Here is a 25,143-nt window from a genome sequence, read left to right as displayed (position 1 = left end):
TTAATACTCCTTCTTTTACTTCTACTTGGTTATGGATGGGGGAGTATTTATAAAGATAATTTAGAGAAAATTGATAAATATGAGAAATGGGTCTTATATTTAGAACCAAAATTAACTCAATAATTAGGTCCTATATTAAGAAACGGAAGAGTATTAGTGGTGCTATTTGTCCCCCGTGAGTGTTAATATTAATATTGAGAGTTTGAGCTCTTACTCATACCAACCCATCTAACCCTTAATAGTTTGTTATTACTAAAATACAGATACCAAAAAATAAAATCATATAAAATTAACGCTCTTTATATGTACATATATATATATATATATATGTGTATATTTAAACAAAATGACGTCTTATCATATAATGTGTCCTGTTTATTTTTTTGTTTGCAAGAAATTTAACTACTTAGAGATAGTTTAGGCAGTAAAAAATGGCATGTCATATGAATAATTATGAATGATTTAAAACGATAATCTTACCACAATTTTTTTTGGGGGGGGGGGGGAATTACCAAGATGAAAATTCTTTTTGTCGAATCCACCCATTTATCATCATAATAATAGTATAATACCATCTCTAGTCCTCAATAGAAGAATTAATTAACTAATTTGAGTAGATTAAAGAAATTAATTAAGTTAGTTATTTATAGTAAATAAGTGTTGTTTTTTTTAAAATATCCTTACTAATCAAGTGTATTGGTTAGAACTACCATTATTATAAGAATTACCTTAAAAAAATAAATAATTATAAGAGATAAAATAAATTAGTGTTTTATATTTAGGATGGAAATAAAAATTAAATAGGTTTTTATTTTAAGGATGAAGGTAATATTAATATTGATATCGACTAGTCAACTAGTGAATGGCTCCCTGAACCTGAAAAAATCCAAATTATTGAAGGCGGAAACTTGAAATGTCCAAACAGGGATGAACAAGAAATTAAGCAAACCCCGGGGGCATAAGAGCAAAATCAGGGTCGCGGAATTCAAAAAGAAGACTACAAAAAAGAGGGCATTACCGTGATTATCCACCCATCTGAAGCCCGAAGCTTGTAGCGTGAGCTTCAAGTGAGGGAAACAACACCAGCTGTACGGCCTCTCTTCCTCCGTCTTCCCCATTTCGCACTTCAAGAATCACTCATTTTACCGTTCCCTGCCACTTCTCCTTCACTGTTAGCCTCTCTGTTTCCGATCTCTCCCTCTCCCTTCTTACTCGACCTCAAGCTTTGATACGCTTCAGTGGGGTTCTTAGTGAAGCCTGACTCTTAGGAGAGGTTCCGTCCCTTTCTCCTGTAGCTATTTTTGGCTCTTTCTGCTGCAATGCTGTTCGATTTGAGTTGAGAGCGTTTGTTTCTTTCACAAAGATTTGAGCTTGACACAAGATTCAGGGTGCGAACTCAATGCTGAGGTGCTGCAGACTGGTTGTTTACAAAGGGAAACGTCAAATTCGTGGCATAGTAGAAGTTAGATTTTGAGATCTAATTGTGTTCGTTTAGGTTTTGAAGAGTTGATGGGGATGGAGAAAGTGCATTTGATTTAGAAAACCACACTTGGTGGAGCGAACGAGAAGCGAACTTAGATTCTCTCCGTAGGGGGCTTTGCGCATTCATTTGTTTGCCTCATTCTGTACGTGAGTATTAATCCGTGCCTGGGTTGGTTGGGTTTGGATTTTAGAGGATGAATCGCAGTTTCAGGGCGCAGGAGTCGCAAATGCAAGCGGCTTTAAAGCAGAGGCAGCAGCAAATGGGGGGATTAAGGTCTTCGATGATGAAGGAGAAGGATGAGGAACTTGCATTATTCCTGGAGATGAAAAAGCGCGAGAAGGAACGTAGTGATCTTCTGCTGCACAGCTCTGAGGAGTTCGACGCACCACTAAGTTCAATAGGTATAGATATGTAACATATGTTTAAGAGCTCTTATTTTATCTAAGATCAGCACTTGCATCTGTTTTTTGTTATTTTACTGTTATCCTTTGTTTTAGTTTAAGAACTGCTAAATGCTTGCTCTTCTATTGACATTGTTTACGGTGTCTTAATAATTTTCTCTTTGTTAACTGGTCTCTTTAATATTGCAGGCTCAAATGCGGGTACTTCACCCATATTTAATATTGCAGCATCTACGCCAGCTCCTGCACGTAAGACTGGTGCTGATGATTTTCTCAATTCGGAAAATGATAAAAATGATTATGACTGGTAATGTGATCCCAATCTAGTCTTCTTCATAATTTTGCTATTGTTTGTTACTTGTAGTACACTACACTGATTAGGATTGAGCCTTTTCCCTTTCTGATAGATGAAAGATTGTGGGACGTATTCATGAAGAGTATATTTTATTTTAGTGAAAAGCTGACAATTTGCCATTAATAGCTGTAACTGTAGAAAATAGTTGTTGACACATGAAAAATGCATTCATCAAATTTTCGGCCTTCAGGCTGTACTGACCATCTGCATGATAGTTTTCTGTTTTGGATTTCTTCATTATTAATTTTCTAGTTAGTCTTATTGTTAGCATTCATTAATTCCGAAGATATGTCATATTGTTTCAGTGGTCGCACTGTCAATGTTAATTTTATCTGCCTCTACTTAATTTCTGGTCGGATTACTTGTTTCTAATTCTAGAACTGTTCTTTTGATTTTTTAGTCACGGGTTTACATTTAATAACTTTCCCTTCTTTTAGAATCCTAATCACTTGGAAGGTATACGCTTTACAGTAATACAGAGTGCAACGACTTTCATAGAAATCCCCATAGAACCTCTCAAAATGGATCACGGCCCATTGATATATGAATCCCAAATAACGAGAAGTTATAGATACCTTCTGAAACTATGTGCAATAGGAATTTAATAATAATCATAGAAACACAGGATTTGACACATTAGCAGGCAAGCATTCTGTCTTTTTCTTGTGATAAAATGATAAATAACTTGAGAATTCTTATTAAGATTTTTTATTAAATTAGATTAATAACATAAATTTCAAGCTCATATGTGCTAGGTGTATGATCTAATGGGACGAATTTTCATGAACATTTTAAATATGCTAGCCATGGTTTTTTTAGACCTGTTCTTTTGATTTTTTCCCCCTTTCATTGGGAGACGTTTGATGACTGAACTTTCTTTTAGAGTCCACATCATACAGAAGTTTTAAACTCTACGGCTTGCAGCAGCTTTCATTGAAGTCCCCAAAGAACCTCTCTAAATGGGTAATGGGCCATTAACATATATGCAGAATAATGAAAAGTTATAGATGCCCTTTGAAACTACATACAAGTGGAATTCGATAATCATAGTCATAGATGCAGAAAAGCATCTGTGAGCAAACACTCTGTTCCTTACTTCTGATAGTTTCTTCTGTATGTGCGCATGCGCGTATATATATGAATGTATGTATGTATAATGTTTTGTGAAATTTTTGGACTGCAAATAGTTTAAAATTAGTCAAATTAAATATTAGGCACAGATGTGCCAGGTTTATGATCTAATGTATGCTAGACGTGCTTTTGTTAATACTGCTTGTGCTATTTCTGGGGCCCAATTGCAGTGCATAAAACTGAACATAGTTTATTTTATGTCTCTTAATATTGAAAACTGGGTAAATTATTATTGTCCAAAATGGTGCTGAGTGAAGCTCGTCTTTTCAGGCTTCTAACCCCTCCTGGGACTCCTCTTTTTCCTTCTCTGGAGATGGAATCACGAAAGACTGTCATGAGTCAGCTTGGTCCTCCAACCACACGTCCCACTGCATTAAAATCAAGAGTAAGCACTTTCACTGTAGATTTCAGAGCTTGTAATTGTGTCAATTGGTGCTAGTAACAGAAGAAAGTCAGTTGTTAAAACTCTAATTAACAGACTCATTAAATATCATTGTAACAAAGTGGAGTTAGCTTTGACAGTTAATGACTTCTGAATTCATTCTTCTATTTCCTCAGTTCTCTTCTTTTCCTACTTCTTTCTTACCTGTTGGGTTGTTGCATTCATTATGAATTCTTGGTTTTGAGGAAACAATCTTCATCTGAGTATGCAGTATGCGTAATAAACTTGACTTGGAGATATAGATGATTTACTTGACATGTAGCAACCATACTGCTTGCGGTTTTTCTAGTTGCTGATGCCTGACTAATGTAGGTCACATGTGGCATTCCTCAAGCCAAGGATTTCCGTGGATATGATGAAACTACCTTATCATCATTCTGACACATATTTTACATGTTAGACTTTGCTTAAATTGTTTGTTTATGAGAGGAAACTGTCAAAATCCATTGTTATTGCCTTGTAAATCTATCATTATTAATTAATATAGCTACAAAGGTGTTGCTCCATATTGTTAGATTTTAACATATGCCATATTACAACAGAATTTTGAATCTCCATGTTTATTGTTAGAAATTCATTTTTTTGGTTAATTGGTTCGATGTGGCTATAGTTGGCAAATCCAACCTCAGAGCCTGCTGGACGGAGCAACTTAGCATCTAAACAACCAGCTGCCTCCCCTGGCTTGAGTTCTTCAAGCAGTGGCACACGCAGGCCCTCGTCATCAGGAGGTCCAGGATCAAGACCTGCAACTCCTACTGGACGCCCAACATTGACCTCAGCTTCAAAATCATCAAGACCTTCAACGCCTACTTCTCGGGCCACCGTGTCTTCAAACAGGACCACAAAGCCCACGGTTTCTGCCACAAAGACTGCAGTTTCTGCTTCCAAGACCACAGTCCCTGCGGCTAAATCCACAACTCCATCAAGGTCCTCCACACCTTTGTCCAGGTCTACTGCTAGGTCTTCAACACCAACTTCTAGGCCTACCTTGCCTCCATCCAAGTCCACATCACGGGCATCAACTCCAACTCGGCGGCCATCAACACCATCAAGTGCACTCACTGCTCCTTCAGTTAAGACAACTTCTGTCTCCAAGCCTGCTTCCATGACGTCAAGGCAGCCTACTCCTGTGACATCGAGGCAGCCAACTCCTGTGAAATCTAGGCAGCCACTTTCGATGGCTTCAAAGCCATCAGTACCATCACATGGAACTTCGCCAACAGCAAGACCAAGACCTTGGAAGCCATCTGAGATGCCTGGTTTTTCTCTTGATGCTCCTCCCAATTTGAGGACAACACTACCTGATAGGCCATTGTCAGCAACTAGGGGCAGGCCCGGAGCACCCATTTCTCGGTCCTCATCTGTTGAGCCTGGTCCTAGTGGAAGACCTAAGAGGCAATCATGTTCTCCTTCAAGAGGGCGTTCTTCCAATGGCATGGTCCATATGAGTGGAAGCTCTATGCCAGCAGTAAGCCGTGGGCACTCCAAAGCGAATGACAATGTCAGCCCTGTAGTAATTGGCACCAAAATGGTTGAGAGGGTTATAAATATGCGTAAACTAGTGCCACCAAGGATGGATGACAAAAATTCTCCCCACAGTAATATCTCAGGCAAGTCATCTACATCTCCTGAAAGCTCAGGTTTTGGAAGGACACTCTCGAAGAAATCCCTGGATATGGCTATCAGGCATATGGTATGCATCTTTTTGTGTATTCTGTTGTTTATTTATTCTTCTGTCAGTACCAAAATTGTTACACATATATCTCACAGACTATATTGTTCATCCTGGGCATTTCATCTCTCTATTATTAATTCCCCCCCCCCCCCAAATTGATGAAGCTGGATGTGGTTCTCAATTATTTCTTTCTGTTTTACTTGGGACACAGGATATAAGGCGAACCATTCCTGGAAACTTGCGGCCATTGATGACAAATATTCCAGCATCATCTATGTATAGTGTGCGGTCAGGGTCCCAACGAAGCCGGACAATTAGCATGTCTGGTTCTCCTCATGCCACGAGCAGCAATGCTAGTTCTGAAGTGAGTGTAAACAACAATGGACTTTGCTTAGATAGTAGTGAAGTAGATGATGAAATTGGCAGTGAGAGAGGCGGCCAATCTCCTGCCAGCGTACGAGGCAGGTAAACAGCTCACACATTGGACATCTCTCCGCCGAAATATAATTAGGAACTGCGCTCCTATCCCGAATTCCAGGCATATTGGATTTGGATATGGAACTAACCATGTTCTGTTGTAAAGCTTATTGGAAGTGATTATGTAATCTTATGTATTTCAAGGAATTTGTGACATCAGGTAGCTCTATTATATGCTGCAACGTTACTGCTCATTTTTTTAAGCAGGCTGAGGTCTGTGCTACATCAAATGAAGGTTGAGCTCGTTATGGGGAACCATGAGACGATCCTTCAAAGAAATAGATGAGAAGCGGTATTTGATGCTATCATTTGCAATCTCTTGCTCCCCTAGACTTTCCTTCATTGATTTATAAAATTCTGAATCTTGTGACGCGTTTTAGATGATAAAATATTGGGAAAAATTATCTGTATGTCCTATGTAAGAAAATTACATACAAATATGTTTTTGTGGATTTCATTGGGTACTAATAGGTTTCAAGGGATTTAATATTTAGAAGCTAAATCGTTATATTGCGTAATTTACAAGTTAAACTTTATAATTTGATGTTTACGTCTAACTTTTGTATTTATAGATAGAGTTGACATTATTTGTTAGTCAGATTTCTATATGTTGAATTTCTTAAAATTTATGAAATCTGGAGGATATATTATTTGTATTTAATTTTTTTTAACCTGGGATTCATGAATAGTCTTATCATAAATATTATGAGAAGGTGATTTGCTTTTGGTATGTTAATAACTTGTCATGTCCGGGGGAATAATTCTGGTGTTGATGTTAGTGTCGTTAAGGTGGGTGAAATTACAATTATTGGGTGTGTAGCGGATTTTTCCAACTGGTGTAGGTTTTGGGTGTTAAGTTATTTATTTTTATGATGCATCAATTATTACTGCTCCGGTTATTAATATAAGATTTATTTAACTAATTTGATTAGATTAAAAAAGTTAGATAAGTACTCGTTTGGTAGGGCTTAAATTAGCCCATAAGCTGCTTATTTTGGGCATAAGCCCGATTAGAAATTCTGATGATGTTTGGGAGGGCTTAAAATATATCGGGCTTATTGAAAAATAAGCTGGCTTATCATGGGTTGGAAATAAACTACGAATAGGAGCTTATTGAGGGAGCACAAACTGTGGGCAGAAGCGCTGCCATCATTTAATGCTACAGGTTGGCGTTGAGATCGTTTTCCCAATTATACTGGGAAATGTGGTGAGATATATTATTGGAAAAGAATAACGTCGCCTTTGTTAATAAGCAAAAAGATCGTTCATTAGTTGGGTGCCTCTGATAGTTTAATTTTTATTTTTGAATGAAATTTGAAGAACAGACATTCAAAAATTCAGAAAAGAAAAGAAAAATTTCCTGTCACTAATCTCTTAGTCTCTTTATGTAAGAATAATTAATGAGCTAAAATTAGTTTAAAAAATAATTAATCATGTTTCATTTTATCTTTAAAATATTTTTTATGATTTCTCTAAAATTTTAAAATTTAATTCACTTATTAAATTATATTTCCTCATATTAAATAATTTTCAAATTCATTGTATTATGTAAAATTATTTTTTAATCATGTTTCATTATTTATTAAAACTCACACCCATTTTACTCATTTTACCACCAAACTTACTTTTATTCCATCATAATCCAAACAACCTTTTTCCAATCTCATTTTTACAAACTAACTTTTTTAAACTCAAATCCAAACACAATTCAGCTTATCCAATTTAGCTTTTACTCAATTTCACTTTTTCATAAGCCCAATTGACAATAAGCTACCTTTTCAATCACTAATCCAAACAGACCCTAATTTAGTTAATTATAAGAAATGTGACATATTTTTCTTAAAATACTATAATCATCTTTCTTAATAACCCATCTTTCTTTTCTATTTGATTATGGTTGAGGGAGTATCCATATAGGTAATTTGGAAAAAATCGATAAATATGAGAAATGAGTCTTATATTTAGAATCAAAATCAACTCAATAATTGATACTACTTCTGATTTTAATTATAAGACCTCGTCTGTAGATAAACAAAGTTTTATAATTAAGACTGAAGGTAGTAGTAGTCATTCTGTAGGCAACAACAAAACAAACAAAACTTATTATGGGCATCGCTATTTTTCTTGTGACTTGGTTGGAGTTGATACTTTTATTTTAACAATTATACTGATTTTTTAAAATTTATTTTTATTAACAAATTTGATTTCTAACATAATGCATCTTTTTCGAAAATATAACCATAATAAAAGTAAGATTATAGTGTGGTTAAAGAGACAATTTTTTTAATATAGAAAATAAATTTCATAATGATTGGAGAATTGTTGTGTTAAATAATTCTTTGGATTCGACCGTAGCTTTTAATGTCCGTTAACTCATGATGGTCCTAAAAATCTCCGAACTTAAAAATATGAAATATGATTAGGTGCGGATAGGAGCCATATGGTCATTTTATGCGGAAGATGAAGTTGCAAGTTAACTTCATTGGGAGGTCTTGCGGCCCACTTATTTGGCAGCGTCCCAAAACCATTCAACTACGAGAATGGCCATGTCGGTTGAGAGCCTAACTATGAGAGGTGTCCTGCCGGGGAAAAAAAAAAAAAAGCCATACTTTAACTTTACTTTGTTTCACTAGTTTCAAAAGTTTTAACAAGTCATGCTATTTGAGTCATGAACAGTATAATTTATGTTTTAAATTTTATTTAATGCATAGAACACACTTATTATTATAAATGATACATATAGAAATGTCAAGACCACTAGAAAACACTGGTCAATTAAACCAACAATCTAATAGGCTTACCTCTATCTTATGGCCAAGTCTTTGATCCAAGTGACAGCCTCAGTTTTGACCCTAATTGGCCATCACCAATGTTGATAAATATTATCTTCGCTCCTTAATACAAAAATTAGTTTGACATTTAATTTGGTCTTAAATATAAATCTCAATCCATTTTGTCTTACATATATATCTATTTTTTTAAAAGTAATTTTTATAGTGATTGCACATGTTAAAAGGTTTTTATGAAAGGGTAATTCTAATATACATGATTAATAAGGATATTTTAGGGAAGATAACACATATTTATTACAAATAACTAATTTAACTAATTGTTTTAATCCTCAAAAATTAATTAGTTAGCTCTTATATTAAGGATTGGAGGTAATATAATATAAAAATGTTCATAAACCCAATGCAAAATGTAAGACTCTTCCTGAACACCGAAAAAAAGAAAAAAAAACTATAGATAACATATCCAAGTGATAAGCTCAAGTTTTTCTGAGTACTAGACACGGAAGGAAATATAGATACATATACTTTCAAAAGCCAGAAGAATTTCCATATGAATGCAGATTATTTTGCATAGAACTGTTGATACCAACTGGGGACAGCCTCTTTTTAATGGCGAGCAACTCCACCAGAACATCTTTTATCCCCATCCGTTCACTGGGCGAATCTACTGAACATGCCACTCCAATCTTAGCAAAGCTGATCAAAGACTCTTGAATTTCAAATTTCACATTAGGCTTCTCTGTCACTTTAATGTGGCCTCTTTGAGATGGTATGAGCAAACTTGAGTCCACTATCTCAGTGATTCTGTCTGACAATGCCAACTTACAAAACTTGTGCAGGCTCAAATCTACTCCAAACATGCTATCTGTAGGCTTTTTTCCAGTGAGCAACCCTAACAATAGAACTCCATAGCTATAGATATCCCCTTGTGGTGTCACTGCTCCACCTCCCCCATACTCTGTGCAATAATCAATTATTTAAACGATGTAAATTCATCATCTGTTCAAAATTATTGTTGGGCCCAGATTGATTTTTTTTTTTGGTGATAACTTTTTGACCAAGCTTCAAACTTTGATCACAACTTGCTATTTTAAAAAGTGGTTATTTGAAAACATGAACTTAACAAGTCAAAAAAGTAATTGTACCTGGAGGAATATAACCAATGGTTCCTTTAATTGCTGAGGAAGGAGTTTGATCACTGCTAGAATAGCCTGTAACTTCATGAAGGAGTTTAGCTAACCCAAAGTCTCCTAAGTGAGCAACCATGTCTTCATCAAGAAGAACATTACTCAGCTTGATGTCACAATGAACAATAGCTACCTCACAATCATGGTGAAGGTAATCCAAAGCATTAGCTACATCGATGGCTATATCTAATCTTTGTACAAAATTTAGATGTAGATTTCTTGATTCACCATTTTCATTTGTTGACAGCCAGCTCTCCAAACTCCCATTTGGCATGAACTCAAAAATTAGGGCCATAAAATTGCCACCTTTGTAATCGATACTGGAACAACAAGTTAAAACCTTCAGAAGGTTTCGGTGACGGACTTTACTAAGAGCTTTGCATTCATTGGCGAAACTTTTCGATGCCCCACGTGTCTGAAGATTTAGCACCTTTACAACAATAGGTTTCTCATAGTAATGAAGTGTTCCCCTATATACAGAGCCAAAGCTTCCTGAGCCGACCAAGTTAGATGAAGAAAACCCATTGGTAGCATCATGTAGCTCTCTGTAAGAAACTTTGAAGAGCCAATTCTCCATAGAAGATGAGGAAGAAGATAACCCATTTGGCTTTCTTCTCCAATAAATACTGATGGAAACTACAAAACAAATGAAAGCACTGCCTATCACAACGATGAGGATAACGACGGTTTTAAAAGACTTCTCTGGCTTATTTGAACATGCTGGCAGCTTCAATTCAGGTATCCCACCACAAAGATCCTCATTTCCTGTGAGTTGGATAGCAGTGGTGTGATCAAACACTCCTCCTTTTGGAACCTCACCTTGGAGATGGTTGAATGAGAGGTTTAAGGCCTCCAAAAATGGAAGATCTTTCAATTCATTGGGAATTCTGCCTGACAAGTTATTTCTGGAAAGATCCAAGAATTCAAGAGATTTTAGCAAACCAAATGATGAGGGAATACTTCCTTGGAAAAAGTTTCCATTCATGAACAGCAGTGACAGCCCTGAACATTCACCTAGTGCAATTGGAATATCGCCAGACAATTTGTTTTCAATAACATCTAGTTCCACTAAATGCTTCAGGTTACCAAACTCTGATGGAAGGGGACCGGTCAAGGAATTGTAAGACATGTTAAGAACTACTAAATCTTCTAGCCGACCAAATGTATCATTGGGTATATTACCGCTCAATTTGTTTTTGGAAAGAAACAAATTCTGCATATTTTTGCAATCTCTGACGGCATCTGGAATACTTCCCTCAAAGTTGTTGTTGTTTAAATACAAATCGAACAACTTGGTAAGATTGCCCAGAACCGCAGGAATATTTCCAGATAATTGGTTTTTTTCGAAGTATGTCCTTCCAAGATTTTTCAGTTTTCCAATTGAAACTGGAATTTCGCCTTGAAGAAGGTTCCCTCCCATATCAAGAAATGTTAAGCCAACTAGTTTCCCAATCTCTTCAGGTATGCTTCCAGAGATCTTATTGTGTCCCACAAGAAGTGTATTCAGTGGTGAAGTGAAGTTTCCAATTGACTCTGGCAATACACCACCAAATCCATTTCCTTGTAGGCTCAATGTAAGCAATTGGCTACAGTTGGTTAACGACGAAAGGAAATCCAAGTCACCATTGCTTCCACTCCCCAAAATATTGAAGTCAATGTTCATTTCAAGAAGATTTTGGAGTCTTCCCAAAGAGGTGGGGAATGGCCCACTGAAACGATTTGCAACTAGATCTACGCTTTGCAATCGAGAGAGGTTGGAAAATGTGGGGGGAATTGTTCCAGTTAAAGAGTTGCTTCCAACCCAAAAAGTTTGAACATTGGGGAAAGAAAGGTCTATATTCGATGGAATAGTTCCGAACAAGTGGTTAGATCCCAAATCAAAAATCACGACATTGGAAAGATTATAGAGTGATAAAGGGATTATTCCAGACAAATTATTTTGAGCTAGAAGAAGATCGCTCAAACTTGTCAACCGGCCTAGAGTTTGAGGTATGCTACCTTGGAGATTATTTCCCGGAAGAGACAAGACCCTCAAAGACGAAAGATTTCCCAAGGACTCTGGAATACTACCAGAGAACTTATTGACATCAAGGTGCAAAGCATTTAGTGATCGCATTGATCCTAACCAGGGGGGAATTTTGCCAGTCAAGTTATTGCGGTTGAAGACTACTAGTTGCAGATTTGAACAGTTAGCAAGCTCTATGGGAATCTCTCCCTGAATGTTATTAAGCCTTAGGAAGAGAACCTGCAACCGTTTGAGACGGCCAATTTCTTTGGGGATCTCACCATGCACTCTGGTAAAAGTAATATTTATTAGTTTAAGGAAGGTAAGATTACCTATTGCTGGTGCAAGACTCCCATCGAAACTCGGACCTGCTAACTGCAGTTTAGAGACCCTGATGTGAGGAGCACTGCAGGAAACACCCTCCCATTTACAGAAGTGGAGAGAACTGTTCCATGAAGGTAGAACTTGAGGATTGCCATTTGTGAGCTTGTCCTTCAAAGCAAGTAGAGCTAGCCTATCAGTTTCTGGACCCATAGGCTTGGCAGATGCAAGTGGCAGAAAGTTTTGTGAAGCTATGATGAAGGGTCTGTTTGGGTGACACCCCAAACCATGGTTTGGGGACCCAAACCATGGTTTGGGGATTTAGTCACCCAAACATCCCCTCCAAAAATCAAAACCATGGTTTTGGAAAAAGCAAAATTTTTTTGCTTTTGGAGAAAAAAGGGAGAGTGTGAGGGCCTATATGATATGTATCTTGTTATTTTTTTTATAAATATATTTAATCTTATATTTTATAAATATATATACACATTAATTATTTATTAATTATATTATCTTATGTATTATTAATTATGTTGGTAAAAAACATATTATTAACAATTTTATTCCTTCAAATTAAAATATATCATAAAATCTATTTTTTATGTAATTATCATATTAACTTATGTCTTTTTTTTAGTAATTTGTATATATAAAAAGTGCTTTTGATAACAACTATCCAAACACTCTCACTTCTCAGAATCACTTTTTTACAAAATCTATTCTTCACAGAATCTATTTTCCCCAAAATCTATTCTCCAGAATCATTTTTTCAAACCACGGTTTGATTTCATCCAAACACACCCGAAATAGAGCAGCAGAGAATTGACGGTGGCAAAGTAAGGGATATTCATTTTGGTTATTTGTGAGAAGGAATTTTGGAAGTTGTGTGGCATGCAGTGCATTTAGATGCGTTACTTATAAAGTTTACAATTAGCTTCATTTCATAGGCTTTACTAAGACTTAGAAACCAGCAAGTCAAGAAGCTTGCGTGCGCGCGATCGAGTCACTTTCACAGTAGGCTGCTGAAGCCGAGCAAAAGTCAGCGAAGCCAAACTTGACTGACTTACTGCGTTATTCCGGTAAAAAAGCACTACCTCCTGTCCTAATTATAAGAGCTAGTTAACTAATTTGAGGAGATTAAAAAAGTAAGTTGAGTTAGTTATTTGTTTTAAATATGTATTGTCTTTCCTAAAATATCTTTACTAATCAAGTATATTGACTAGAACTATAATTATTAGAAGGACTATCTTGAAAAAAATTGAGTAAATATGAGAGACAAAGTAGATTGAGGTCTTATATTTAGGACCAAAATAAAAGTCAAACAAGGTCTTATATTAAGGATAAGAGGTAGTAGTTTATTTTCAATCTGATTTTTTAAAAAAATTAAATTAGATAAAAGTTAGATTGGATAATGTGATTTATGGTTGGATTAGCTTTTGAAAAAGTTAGATTAAGTAAAAATAGAAGTTGTTTGGATAATGATTGAATAAGTAAGTTTAGTTTATAAAATTACCAAAATAGATATAACTTTATCAGATATTGAGTCCAAAAAAAAATTATCAGATAATGTAAAATTAAAAAAACTATAAATTTACATAACACCGTAATTTTAAATTATTTTAATTGGAAGAAGTTAATTTTAATGAAATAAATATATTTAGCTTAAAAAATTTACAGAACATATTTTTTAATATGGAAATAATTTCTAAATTTAGATTTAATTCAAATAAAAGTTTCCTAATATATCAGAGAAATAAGATGCCAAAAATGGGGAAAATCTCTACAGAACTCCTAGCAAAAAGCTACCGTTAACTATGCTAAAATGCGTGGGCATGTATTCACCACCTCTTTTATTAATTTTTTTATTTATAACTTTTTAGCAACAGATCATTTTCCTTTTCTTTGTCTCCTTCAAAATCTAGACCACCAAACTTGCAACGGAACCGGTCAACTTTTGCCTTGCTCTCGATGGTGTGATGGCGGCCGGCAGTTGGAGACAGCCAGCACGATTAGGCGACGGCAAGGACAAGTCGGATGAGAGGAGGAAAGAAGTAGATGAAGGAGCAAAAAAAAAAAAAATGAAGCCAAGAAGAGTGAGTGGAGAGTGGGGGCGAAAAAGTGGGAAAGGTTTTTTTTTTTTTTAAAGTAATTACTGTTTAACAGTACCTTACCATCCATATAAAAAAGCAACAAGTAACTTTGAGGGGCTTAACTCAATCGGACTTATGAATCTAGCTTTTAGCCATAACAGGCAGAATTTCTTAAACGTGTTTATAAGTTGAATAAGTTACTTCTAAGCGCCCCAAACATCTAAACAAACACAGCCTTACTACGGTTAGAGTAACGAGCAGGGAATCTCCAGACACCACTAATGCATGGATAACTACGAAATCCCTACTTGCCTCATGCGTAGAAAGAGCCAGTTGTGTTCTCCAGTTCATTATATTTACTACCAGCATTAACTCCAGCTTGACTTTGCTTTATCACAGTTACATGACTTGTGATTCTTGGGAAAATTACAGTGAAACTTACTATTTTCCCTTAACATGACGGACTTTGCAGCAGCTCACGATTCTGGGAAACGTCTCGAGAGCATGAAAATTCATAACACTTGGCTGTACAAGGCCGATATAATATACTACCTCCGGTCCTAATTATAAGAGCCAGTTGACTAATTTGAGAAGATGAAGAAAGTAAGTTGAGTTAGTTATTTGTCCTAAATAGGTGTTGTCTTTCCTAAAATATCCTTGCTAATCAAGTGTATTAACTAGAACTATAATTATTACAAGGTTTATCTTGGAAAGAATTGAGTAAATATGAGAGACAAAGTGGATTGAGGTCTTATATTTAGAACCAAAATAAAAGTCAAACAGGGTCTTATATTAAGGACCGGAGGTAGTATTTAGACTTGCTCTTTATCAGTTTTGTTGTTCTCGAGACTGTGGGGGAAATTATATGTTGAATGTATTAACTTTGCTTTATTGGGCCAATGTTATTTAGTCAGGGCCCATTAAGTGAGGCCTATAAATGTATCATAAACCGAGACAGAAAGCAAGTAGTGTAATTTTTCTCAGAAATAAAATACATGTAGTATTCAGATACGTTGCTGAGCCTCTGTTTCTTATCATGGCATCCGAGCCCAGGTTGGAGGTCCATCACGCTTCAGAGGCCCACAGAAACTAAAGTTCTCTCGCCTCCCTGAGAATTCAGAACAGACCAGAGGTCAAACCGCGAAATCAAGAAACACACCGTAATCCCCAAATTCTTGAACCCTAAGTCCACGACGGTAAGAACAATGGGTGACGAGAGAGTATCCGCCGACGCACTGATCAACTTTGCTTATCCGCTTTACCTTCACCCCTCCGACATGCAGGGAGTCTCGATCATCAATCAAATCTTAACCAGGAGCGAAAACTATACGATATGGAGCAAGGCGATGCTCATCGCGTTAAGAGGAAAGAATAAAATCGGATTCATAGATGGATCTTGCAAGAAATCCGACCAAGAACCTGAACTTCAAAGTCACTGGGAACGCTGTAACGCTGTGGTAATGTCCTGGTTGCTGAATTTTGTTTCTAAAGATTTGGCAAATAGCTTGGTTTATCTGCAAGAGGCGTGCGTCGTTTGGGAAGACCTCAAGGAACGATTTGATAAGGTATCTGGGTCCAGAATCTTTTCTTTACATCGAGAGATACACTCTCTACGTCAAGGAGAGCTCTCGGTTTCTGCCTACTATTCGTATCTTAAGGAGCTTTGGGAGGATCTGGCCAGTCTGATAGCGGTTCCGCTATGTAAGTGCGCTGCATCTAAAGAGTATAGTGAAGCAATGCAACGCCAAAGATTACTCCAATTTCTAATGGGCCTAAGTGATCTGTACGACAATGCAAGGAGTCAGATACTCCTAATGCATCCTCTGCCGACAGTCAATCAATCTTATGCTATGATTTTGGAAGTAGAAGCACAAAGAGGCATCACAAATATGGATAAGATCAACCCCACAGAGGGAGCGGCAATGATCGCCAGGGGCAGAGGAAGAGGAAGAGGGAGGGGAAGAGGAACCCCTCCCCCAGAATGTGACCACTATCATAAACGGGGTCACGTGAAAGAAAATTGTTGGGAAATAATCGGATTCCCAGCTGAGTATAAAGGAAATAAATCCAAGCAGAGTCAAGAAGTCAAAGCTAGGCAGAATACTGGAAACCGGGAAGGAGAGGCACTTACCAATGTTTCAAGCGTCTCACCGAGTTTCACACTGGAACAATATGAGCGCCTGCTGGAGTTGTTGAAGAAGGATTCAGACGTTAACGCACATGCACTCAGTGGTACAGGTTTGCCAATTCTAACCGTAGTAAGTGGGTTTTAGACTCAGGAGCCACTACACACATGGTTAGTGATTTAAGGTTACTAGACAATTACAAACCTTATAATGGACCGATCAAAACCATAAAAATTCCAAATGGAGATAGATTTTCTGTAACTCATATAGGAGATGTTAAATTCCCTAATGGAATTGAACTAAAAGGCCTTCTTTATGCTGCAGAACTTCAATTTAATCTAATTTCTATCTCTAGAATCACTAAAGAACTATTTTGTGTTGTCTCCTTTTATCCTGATAGATGTATATTGCAGGACCTACAGGATGGCAGAATGAAGGGGATTGGTAGAGTAGTTCATGGATTATACCTGTTGGATTTAGAAAAGGATTTGGCTAGTATAGAAATTAACAATGATACTTGTTGTTCTGTTACTCATACTGATTTGTGGCTTTTACATAAGAGACTTGGACATACTCCTATGAATGTAATGAGACATTTGGATATTGTACAAAACAAAACAATGACTATGAATAAAAATTGTGATATTTGCTTTCAGTCTAAGCAAACTAAGCTCCCTTTTCCTTCCAATTGCATTAAAAGTAAGAATGCCTTTGATTTACTCCACATGGATGTTTGGGGACCTTACAAAGTGCCCACACATTCAGGTTTTCAATTCTTTCTAACAATTGTAGATGATTTTTCTAGGGCAACTTGGACTTATCTCATGAAGCATAAATCTGAAACTGCTTACCATATTAAATTTTTTTTTGCCTATGTTATGAATCAATTTGGAGTGTCTGTTAAGATGGTAAGGAGTGATAATGGAACCAAATTTGTTAACCATTAGTTAGGATCGTTTTTTCAAGAAAAGGGAGTGATTCACCAAACCACTTGTCCCTATACCCCAGAACAAAATGGGATTGTGGAAAGGAAACACAGGACCTTAATGTAGATTGCAAGAGGTTTAATAATTGAGTCTGGTATACTTGTTAAGTTTTCGGGTGAATGTGTCAAAATGGCAACTTATTTAGCTAATAGAATTCCCAGTTGAGTTTTAGGTTTTAAAACCTCCTATGAGCTCATTCATGGTCAGCCTCCTAGTTATGATCATTTGAGAGTTTTTGGTTGTTTGGCTTATGCAACAGATTTAGTAAATTCGGATAAATTCCAGCCTAGGTCCCTACCGTGTGTCTTCTTAGGGTATCCTAACAATCAAAAGGGTTATATATTGTTGGATCTAAAAGATCACAGGGTTTTTGTTAACAGACATGTAAGATTTTTGGAGGATGTTTTCCCTTTTCAAATTAAAGATGGTTTTAATCGAGGGGGAGTGTCTAATGAGATTAAACAGATGTTTTATTTTGATGATCATAATGATAATCCACAGATTTTAACCAAACCTCATCAGGAAGGGAATCAAATTCAGAATGATGCTATAAGAAATACTAGTAATCAGATCTCTATTAGTGAAAATGCAGTCCCTATTCCTGTTAGTGAGCGTCCTGTCCGGAAAGAAGACCACCTATATGGTCTAGAGATTATATTTGTAATTTGGCTCAATCAAATTCTGATAAAACTTCAATGCGCAGGTCTGCTTGCAAATATCCTAAAGAAAATTACATTTCATATGACAATATTTCTCCTTCTTATATGTGTTATCTTTGCTCTATTGATGCTATTACTGAGCCTATATATTATAATGATGCTGTTCTTGATCAGAATTGGGTTGTTGCTATGAAGAATGAAATAGATGCACTAGAACAAAATAGTACTTGGGAATTAGTTCCCTTACCCAAAGGAAAGCAACCAATAGGTTGTAAATGGGTTTATAAAGTGAAATATAAACCAGATGGGACCATTGATAAATATAAAGCAAGATTGGTGGCTAAAGGTTACAGTCAAATTGAGGGAGTAGATTATAATGAAACCTTTTCTTCTGTAGTAAAAATGGTTACTGTTAGGACTGTTTTAAAGTTAGCTGCTGTAAATAATTGGCCTTTGTATCAAATGGATGTGAATAATGCATTTTTGCAGGGAGATCTTGATGAAGAAGTTTACATGACCATACCTCAAGGTTTTAAAAAACATGGAGATAATATGGTATGTAAGCTGAAGAAATCCCTATATGGGCTTAAACAAGCCTCAAGGCAGTGGAATCAAAAATTGTCACTGTCCTTGATCAATGGGGGATTTCTATAGAGCAAGCATGATTATTCTTTGTATACTAAACATTATGATGATGCCTTGGTGATTATTTTAGTTTATGTAGATGATTTATTAATCACTGGTAGTTCAGAATAGAGAATTAATCAGGTTAAAGATTTTTTACATGGCCAATTTAAGATTAAAGACTTAGGTATTATGAAATACTTCTTAGGAATTGAAGTAGCAAGGTCTAAGAAGGGTATTATGTTAACACAACGAAAATATACTTTAGATCTTCTTGCTGAAACAGGGATGAGTGGTTGTAAGCCTCTCACTTTGCCAATGCCACAACACTTGAAGTTAATTGCCTATGAAGAAGGGAGGCACAAAAGGGAGGATCTGTACAAGGAGCTAGGGAAGTATAGGAGGCTAATAGGAAAATTGATTTATTTAACTCTAACAAGACCTGATATCTCTTTTCTTGTATAGGTCCTAAGTCAATTCATGCAACAACCAATGAAGTCTCATTGGTCAGCTGCCATGGGAGTTCTGCGGTACCTAAAGCAGTCACCTAGACTTGGGATTTGGTTGAGCTCTAAAGGGGATCTGAAGCTTAGCTGCTTCTGTGATTCAGATTGGGGGGTCATGTGAGACCACGTGCAGGTCCGTGACTGGTTATCTTCTCAAGCTAGGAGATACGCTGATAGTCTGGAAAACAAAGAAGCAAGCTACTGTTTCAAGGTCTTCAGCTGAAGCAGAGTATAGAGCACTAGGTTCAGCCGTCTCTGAGGTTGTCTGGGTGAAAGGGCTTTTGTGTGATCTGGGAATTTCTATACAGCAGCCAGTAGAAGTGTATTGTGATAGCAAATCTGCAATTCACATCGCTACAAATCCGGTCTTTCATGAAAGGACAAAACATATTGAAATTGATTGTCACTTTGTGCGTGAGAAAGTGACAGAAGGACTTATCAAACTACAGCATGTCCGGTCAGCAGAACAAGAGGCAGATATATTAACTAAAGCTATTAGTAAGGAGATTCAGTTAAAGTTACTTAGCAAGTTAGGAGCCTCTGATGTATTCCAGCCCCAAACTTGAGGGGGGTGTTGAATGTATTAACTTTGCTTTATTGGGCCAATGTTATTTAGTCAGGGCCCATTAAGTGAGGCCTATAAATGTATCATAAACCGAGACAGAAAGCAAGTAGTGTAATTTTTCTCAAAAATAAAATACATGTAGTATTAAGATACGTTGCTAAGCCTCTGTTTCTTATCATTATACGATGGTGGTAGGATCCACATAACTCCCTGTATTGACAACTTTAAAAACAAACGGAGCTGGATATTTCAGAGAATTAGCTCCCTGGTGAAATTCAGGACCCTCATAAAATTGCAAATACACGGTAACTTTTTTGGAGTGAGTTTCACAGTCCTTTTTCTACCACTCCTTTGAAAGTCTTTAGGCTAATTATTCACTTTAGTTAATACCACGGCAAATTTAATTTAATAGACAGCCATTTGTGAGGAAACGCCTTCCCATTTACATAGGTGGACAGGATGGGTTCCATGAAGGCAGAACTTGAGGATAGATATTTGGGAGGCTGTCCTTCACAGCAAGCAAAGCGAGCTTATCAGTTTCTGGGAAGTCATATTGAAGAAGAACAGTTGAAAATTGAAGCATGTACTGAGCAGAACCTGAACTTCGAGGAACAACCATTTCACTGTTTAGCATTTCATATATCTGACGTGCATGCAGTGGATTTAAATCTGTTGCTTTATTAGGATAATTCATTTATGGATGGTAACCGTACACACCACAGTTTTTCATTTTCATTTCTAAGGGGCAAAGTTACTAAGGAGTGTTTGGGTAGAAATAAAATCATGGTTTTAAAAATAGTTTTATAGTATACGAAATAAATATATGAAGGAGTTTGTCTCGATTTGATTTACAGAAAAATACTTATGAAAAATGTTTTTGGATTAGCCAAACACCCCGTTTTTTAAGACCATTGACCAATCATTAAAAATCATCATTATTGAGTTATTTCTGATGAACAATATTACATATTACACACACGCGTGCCAAGTTTCAAAAGGCTCGCTTGAGTTGAGTCACTTTCATTCTACAGTTGCTTAAGCCAAACTAATCAAGCGTTCCAGCGCTACGATGGAGGGAGAGAGAATGAAAAGAAAATTGAAGGCATGAGCCATAACAGTGATGAAAAGTACTACCTTCTCGTGTCACCGGCGCACCTCCACTACCTTATATCATCAGCATGCGTTCAGATGAGTATGGATATCTTTTTGACTTTTCAAAATCAATAATTTGAGTTTTTTTTTTTTTAGAAAACTAAACTTCTATACCATTAAGCTACAAGGTAGTTTGCTTAGCTTGATTTATTGACACTTAGATGGACTGACCTTATTTCTCCAATCCCAAAATGTCTCGGCAAGGTTGAGTTGAGTGAGATGCAGAGGACGTCAAAATGGCTGAAGAAAAGCAGTCTCAGCCAAGTCAATGGAACGAGCAAGAGCCGCAGCTTTGTTGAGACATTCTTGGTGCTCATCGTCTGGGTCACTGTCTGCCACAATACCAGCTCCGGCTTGAAGATGCGCAACCCATTCTCTGCGTGTCTTGTTCACGTCATTGTACGAGTACATTGTCTCATTCTTAGCTCCCGTCGGAAACACCATTGTTCTCAGAGCTAGTGCGATATCCATGTCACCGTTGAACGATATCCACCCAAATCCGCCGCTATATGGCCCTCGCCTCCTCACCTCCAACTTATCAATCAACTCCATCGCCTTCACCTGAACCCACTAACCCTAATTATACAAAAACGATTGACCGGTAATGATGTTTTATACGAATGAGAGGGTTAACAGTGTTTGTATATGGACCTTTGGCGCTCCGCTGACGGTTCCGACCGGCAACGCTGCTCGCAGGGCATCCCAACCAGTCAGGTGGTCTTGCAACTCTCCGGTGACCTGAAATAATTGTATTATGAGTTGCAGTAAATTATGTGTACGTATATGGCCGTTAAAGCTCAGGGACAGGTTCTGACCGTTGAGCTTATGTGCATAACATGGGAATACCGTTCAACATCCATAAGCTTTTCCACTTTCACTGAGCCACTTTTTGAGACCTGGAAACAGAGCAACTTCTTACCAACAGGCATTATTGTACTCCTCACAGTCCCATGATACAAAAGTTCAAGATATGTTTTAAGATCCATAGCTACTTGGGCTTTTAATGATCCACGCGGTACGAAGTTGATCAATTTGTAGCTGTCACGGGATAAAAGAGTAATAGGGTATGTACAAGTAACCATAATTTCAAGACACACCTTCCCAACGTCATTGCGTCCCACATCCACCAGCATTAGATGCTCTGCACATTGCTTTTCATCGTTCAGCAGTTTCTTTTCTAACTTGCCATCTTCATCAATTGTCTTCCCTCTTCTAGTTGTCCCAGCCAATGGACGATTCACGACCTTCTTCTGTTAATCATAATATAAAGTTTCTTGCCTAAATGACAGACTAATCTGATAAATCTATTGATGTGACAGACTTTTCTGGTGATTAGCTGAAACAAGAAGAAAGTTACCTCCTCTATACGTGTAAGAATCTCAGGACTGGAAGCAACCAGAATGCATCCCCTTGCCTATTTGATAAATACATAAAACAAAATCATATAAATCTGTTGACCACAAAAACCTACTTGAAAGAAGCAGAGATATGTTGTTTGGAGATGAACCTGCAAATAAGCCATATAAGGACTTGGATTAACCACCCTCAGTGCTCTATATATGTCAAATGGATCAGCAAATGTTATGCGTTCAAAACGCTGACTCAGAACGATCTGAAAAATATCCCCTGCTTGAATATGGTCTTTTGCTTGAAGAACTGCATCCTTATATTCTTCACTTGTCATATTTGAGTTCTTCAAAGGAGCACCAAACTGGCGAGTATGAAGTTTGACAGAACCTGGACATAGCTTTGGGCTAGCGACGATGAAACTCTGAATTAACTTCGGTACAATGGTTAAATAACAGCTAAAAAAGTGATTACAGGCATGAACAGATAACTCACGGGATGCTATCCTGTAATCTGGCCACTAATTTTTCTAACCGTTCCTTTCCATCTTCGTAAGCATTCTCTGCTGAGGAGTACCTCTCTAGCCTCACCCAGTGAATCACATGTACTTTCTGTTTAGGGGGGGCGAGAGAGAGAATTGAAGTCTTTCCAATTTTTCTTTTCAAGTCAATGTAGTCGAAATAAATAAATAAAAGATACCTTCTCGACATGGTCAAAGACAATTACATCATCGTAGAGGCTGAGATGCATGTCAGCGAGGTTTCTGTCATCCTCAGGAGCCCTTGAAAATGGGACCTTTTTCTTTTCCACGTAACGAACTGCATCGTATGAGAAATAGCCAACCCAACCTCCTGTGTAATCGAAGCATACGCTAATTAAAAGTTCTGTAGAACAGAGTTAAATATCAATGCTGGTAGAATTCTTTCATTTTTTGATACACAAGATATGTACGGTTGCACGTACTAAAATTCTGAAGAAGACAGTAACCTCAAACGGATCAATATGAAATGAAACGTTTAGATGTCGAGCATTAAAATGAACTCTGAAACTTATAGAATCATGATGGTTGACAAGATCCTATTTTGGGAACATGGGTGTGAGGAAATTAGCATTCTCACCACAGAATGCGTCTGGAAGTTCATCAGAGAAATGGGGTTTCCATCCCTCCGAGATTTTTCTGGGAATTTCCATGGGATCATCGACAATATCCTCAGTTAAGGTCCCAAGTTCATGATCTATTACTGTAACCTTGTTTTCCTTTGATACAATCTCAGTTGTTGGCTGAGCTCCTGCAACACTATAACGCCCCTGCACGAATCAAAACAATCCTGGATTTCTGTCCAAGGCAGACTAAACAAACCATTTAATATTTCAAAATGATGAAGCTAGGATCGAAATTAAACACACTTACCACAGTTGAAACTTGAAAATTGGGCTCTGTAGACTCGAAAAGAAAGCTTGGAGCCTCCCGGTCGTCTTCCTTGACCAAAATCCGGTAAGCAAGAACAGGGGTAAGCTGATCAGAGAATATGCATCGATATAAAGGAATCAAATTTCGACTTCGTGAAGCTTCTTCGAACTTTATTGCCTCATCAGCTGCAAAATAAATCCATGATTAGCCCCGGCACAAGAAACAAGTAATGAAATAGTACTGCAGCATCATTAAAAGCCCCTGCTCCGTTCTGAGTACAGTGCCATGCAAAATGTATGGTGTTCTACTATAGTTTGAAGTATCAGGGGTTGATCGGAGAAGAGCTTCAATCAACAATCTTCCTTCTCCAGGAAGAAACCAAGCATATAAACACTAAAGATCAGATCTTTAGCAACACTAGTTGGACTTCTTTGCGTTCAATTCTCTTGTAAACCCCTAAGTATTGTAGAAACTCAAGAGCACTTGCAAAGACTCACCATAAGAAGATGGGCTTAAGAGTGACGAGCATCTTAATGCAACTGAGGTTGGGCCACCCACTGAAACACAGGTGGTCGATGCCGAAGAGAAGCGGCGGCTGAAGGGAAGGAAAGGGTGAGGTAATGATAGAGAACGCATTGCGGCAGGATTGGTGGTTATGAAATTGAAACATGATGGGGTGGTCTGAATCTTTGCAGATATCATGTCTGTAACTGTAAGAAGCTTTGTGAAGAGATTAGAAGGGCTTAGTGGTTATATAGGATCTCTGTGTCATAAAAAACTCAAATTTATAGAATTTCCATGACATTATGGAACTGTACATTCCTCCATTAAATTGGCGAAAGTGCATTCCATGTGGTCATCATTGATAAGCATGGGGTGCTGATCAGAGATCATAAATCCATATGTATTGTATGGATTGAATTTGGATGAATTTAATTTTTTTAAAAATATTTTTCATACTTTTTTTCTTCTTCTTGGTGAAATTTAATCTATTTTTTTAAAAAAATACAAAGTCTCTTGACAGTAATTTAAAAAAAAAATTGATCGTTTCAGAAATTACTGTTTAAAAAATTTTAAATCTGATTTATTAAAATTGAATTTAGATTTTGAATGATAAAGATTCCGTGGTAAGAATAAACATCATGGGCTGACATTGTCATGAGCATGAAAGACAATAGAGTAAACTTGTATGTATGACTGGTCAAAAACAACTGGCGTATGAAAGCTATATGGAAGTTTTAATTTAAAATCTCAACAGCTAAGTTGGAAATGATATAAACTTTAATTGGTCGAGAAAAAACTAACGCCTATAAAAGTTATATTGTGAGTTTGAATTGAAAATATCAAAAGCGAAGCTGGAAATCATGAAAACTTCAGTTGAAAACCCCAAAAGCTGAGAAATACTAGC

At 37.0% G+C, this 25,143-nt stretch overlaps 3 protein-coding genes and 1 long non-coding RNA gene across 4 annotated transcripts; 2 read left to right on the top strand and 2 right to left on the bottom strand.

Moving 5' to 3' along the window:
• The first annotated feature begins 1,067 nt into the window (after positions 1-1,067).
• On the top strand, positions 1,068-6,348 carry LOC114758851 (zonadhesin). Its single transcript, XM_028947940.1, has 5 exons — positions 1,068-1,884; positions 2,074-2,191; positions 3,641-3,755; positions 4,423-5,505; positions 5,699-6,348. The coding sequence occupies exons 1-5, from the start codon at positions 1,677-1,679 to the stop codon at positions 5,954-5,956; spliced, it is 1,782 nt and encodes a 593-aa protein (XP_028803773.1). The 5' UTR covers positions 1,068-1,676; the 3' UTR covers positions 5,957-6,348.
• A 2,842-nt stretch (positions 6,349-9,190) lies between these two features.
• LOC114758852 (probable LRR receptor-like serine/threonine-protein kinase At3g47570) lies at positions 9,191-12,525 on the bottom strand. The gene is made up of 2 exons (XM_028947941.1): positions 9,902-12,525; positions 9,191-9,714 (listed from the first exon to the last, which is right to left on the bottom strand). The coding sequence occupies exons 1-2, from the start codon at positions 12,480-12,482 to the stop codon at positions 9,284-9,286; spliced, it is 3,012 nt and encodes a 1,003-aa protein (XP_028803774.1). The 5' UTR covers positions 12,483-12,525; the 3' UTR covers positions 9,191-9,283.
• A 3,978-nt stretch (positions 12,526-16,503) lies between these two features.
• LOC114758853 (uncharacterized) lies at positions 16,504-18,699 on the top strand. The gene is made up of 2 exons (XR_003741855.1): positions 16,504-16,597; positions 18,620-18,699. It is a non-coding gene; the product is annotated as an uncharacterized LOC114758853 (long non-coding RNA).
• Positions 18,700-21,074: 2,375 nt separating this feature from the next.
• LOC114758827 (anthranilate synthase alpha subunit 1, chloroplastic-like) lies at positions 21,075-24,437 on the bottom strand. Its single transcript, XM_028947914.1, has 11 exons — positions 24,233-24,437; positions 23,736-23,920; positions 23,443-23,632; positions 23,024-23,175; positions 22,820-22,935; positions 22,485-22,731; positions 22,335-22,391; positions 22,075-22,227; positions 21,793-21,873; positions 21,629-21,715; positions 21,075-21,538 (listed from the first exon to the last, which is right to left on the bottom strand). The coding sequence occupies exons 1-11, from the start codon at positions 24,435-24,437 to the stop codon at positions 21,209-21,211; spliced, it is 1,803 nt and encodes a 600-aa protein (XP_028803747.1). The 3' UTR covers positions 21,075-21,208.
• Positions 24,438-25,143: the final 706 nt, after the last annotated feature.

The sequence above is a fragment of the Neltuma alba genome, unplaced genomic scaffold (genome assembly GCF_004799145.2).
Source record: "Neltuma alba isolate B1F8T4 unplaced genomic scaffold, ASM479914v2 tig00010758_pilon, whole genome shotgun sequence".
Taxonomy (NCBI): domain Eukaryota; kingdom Viridiplantae; phylum Streptophyta; class Magnoliopsida; order Fabales; family Fabaceae; genus Neltuma; species Neltuma alba.
Note: the sequence above shows the minus strand (reverse complement) of the source record. Positions and strands in the feature narration are given on the sequence as shown.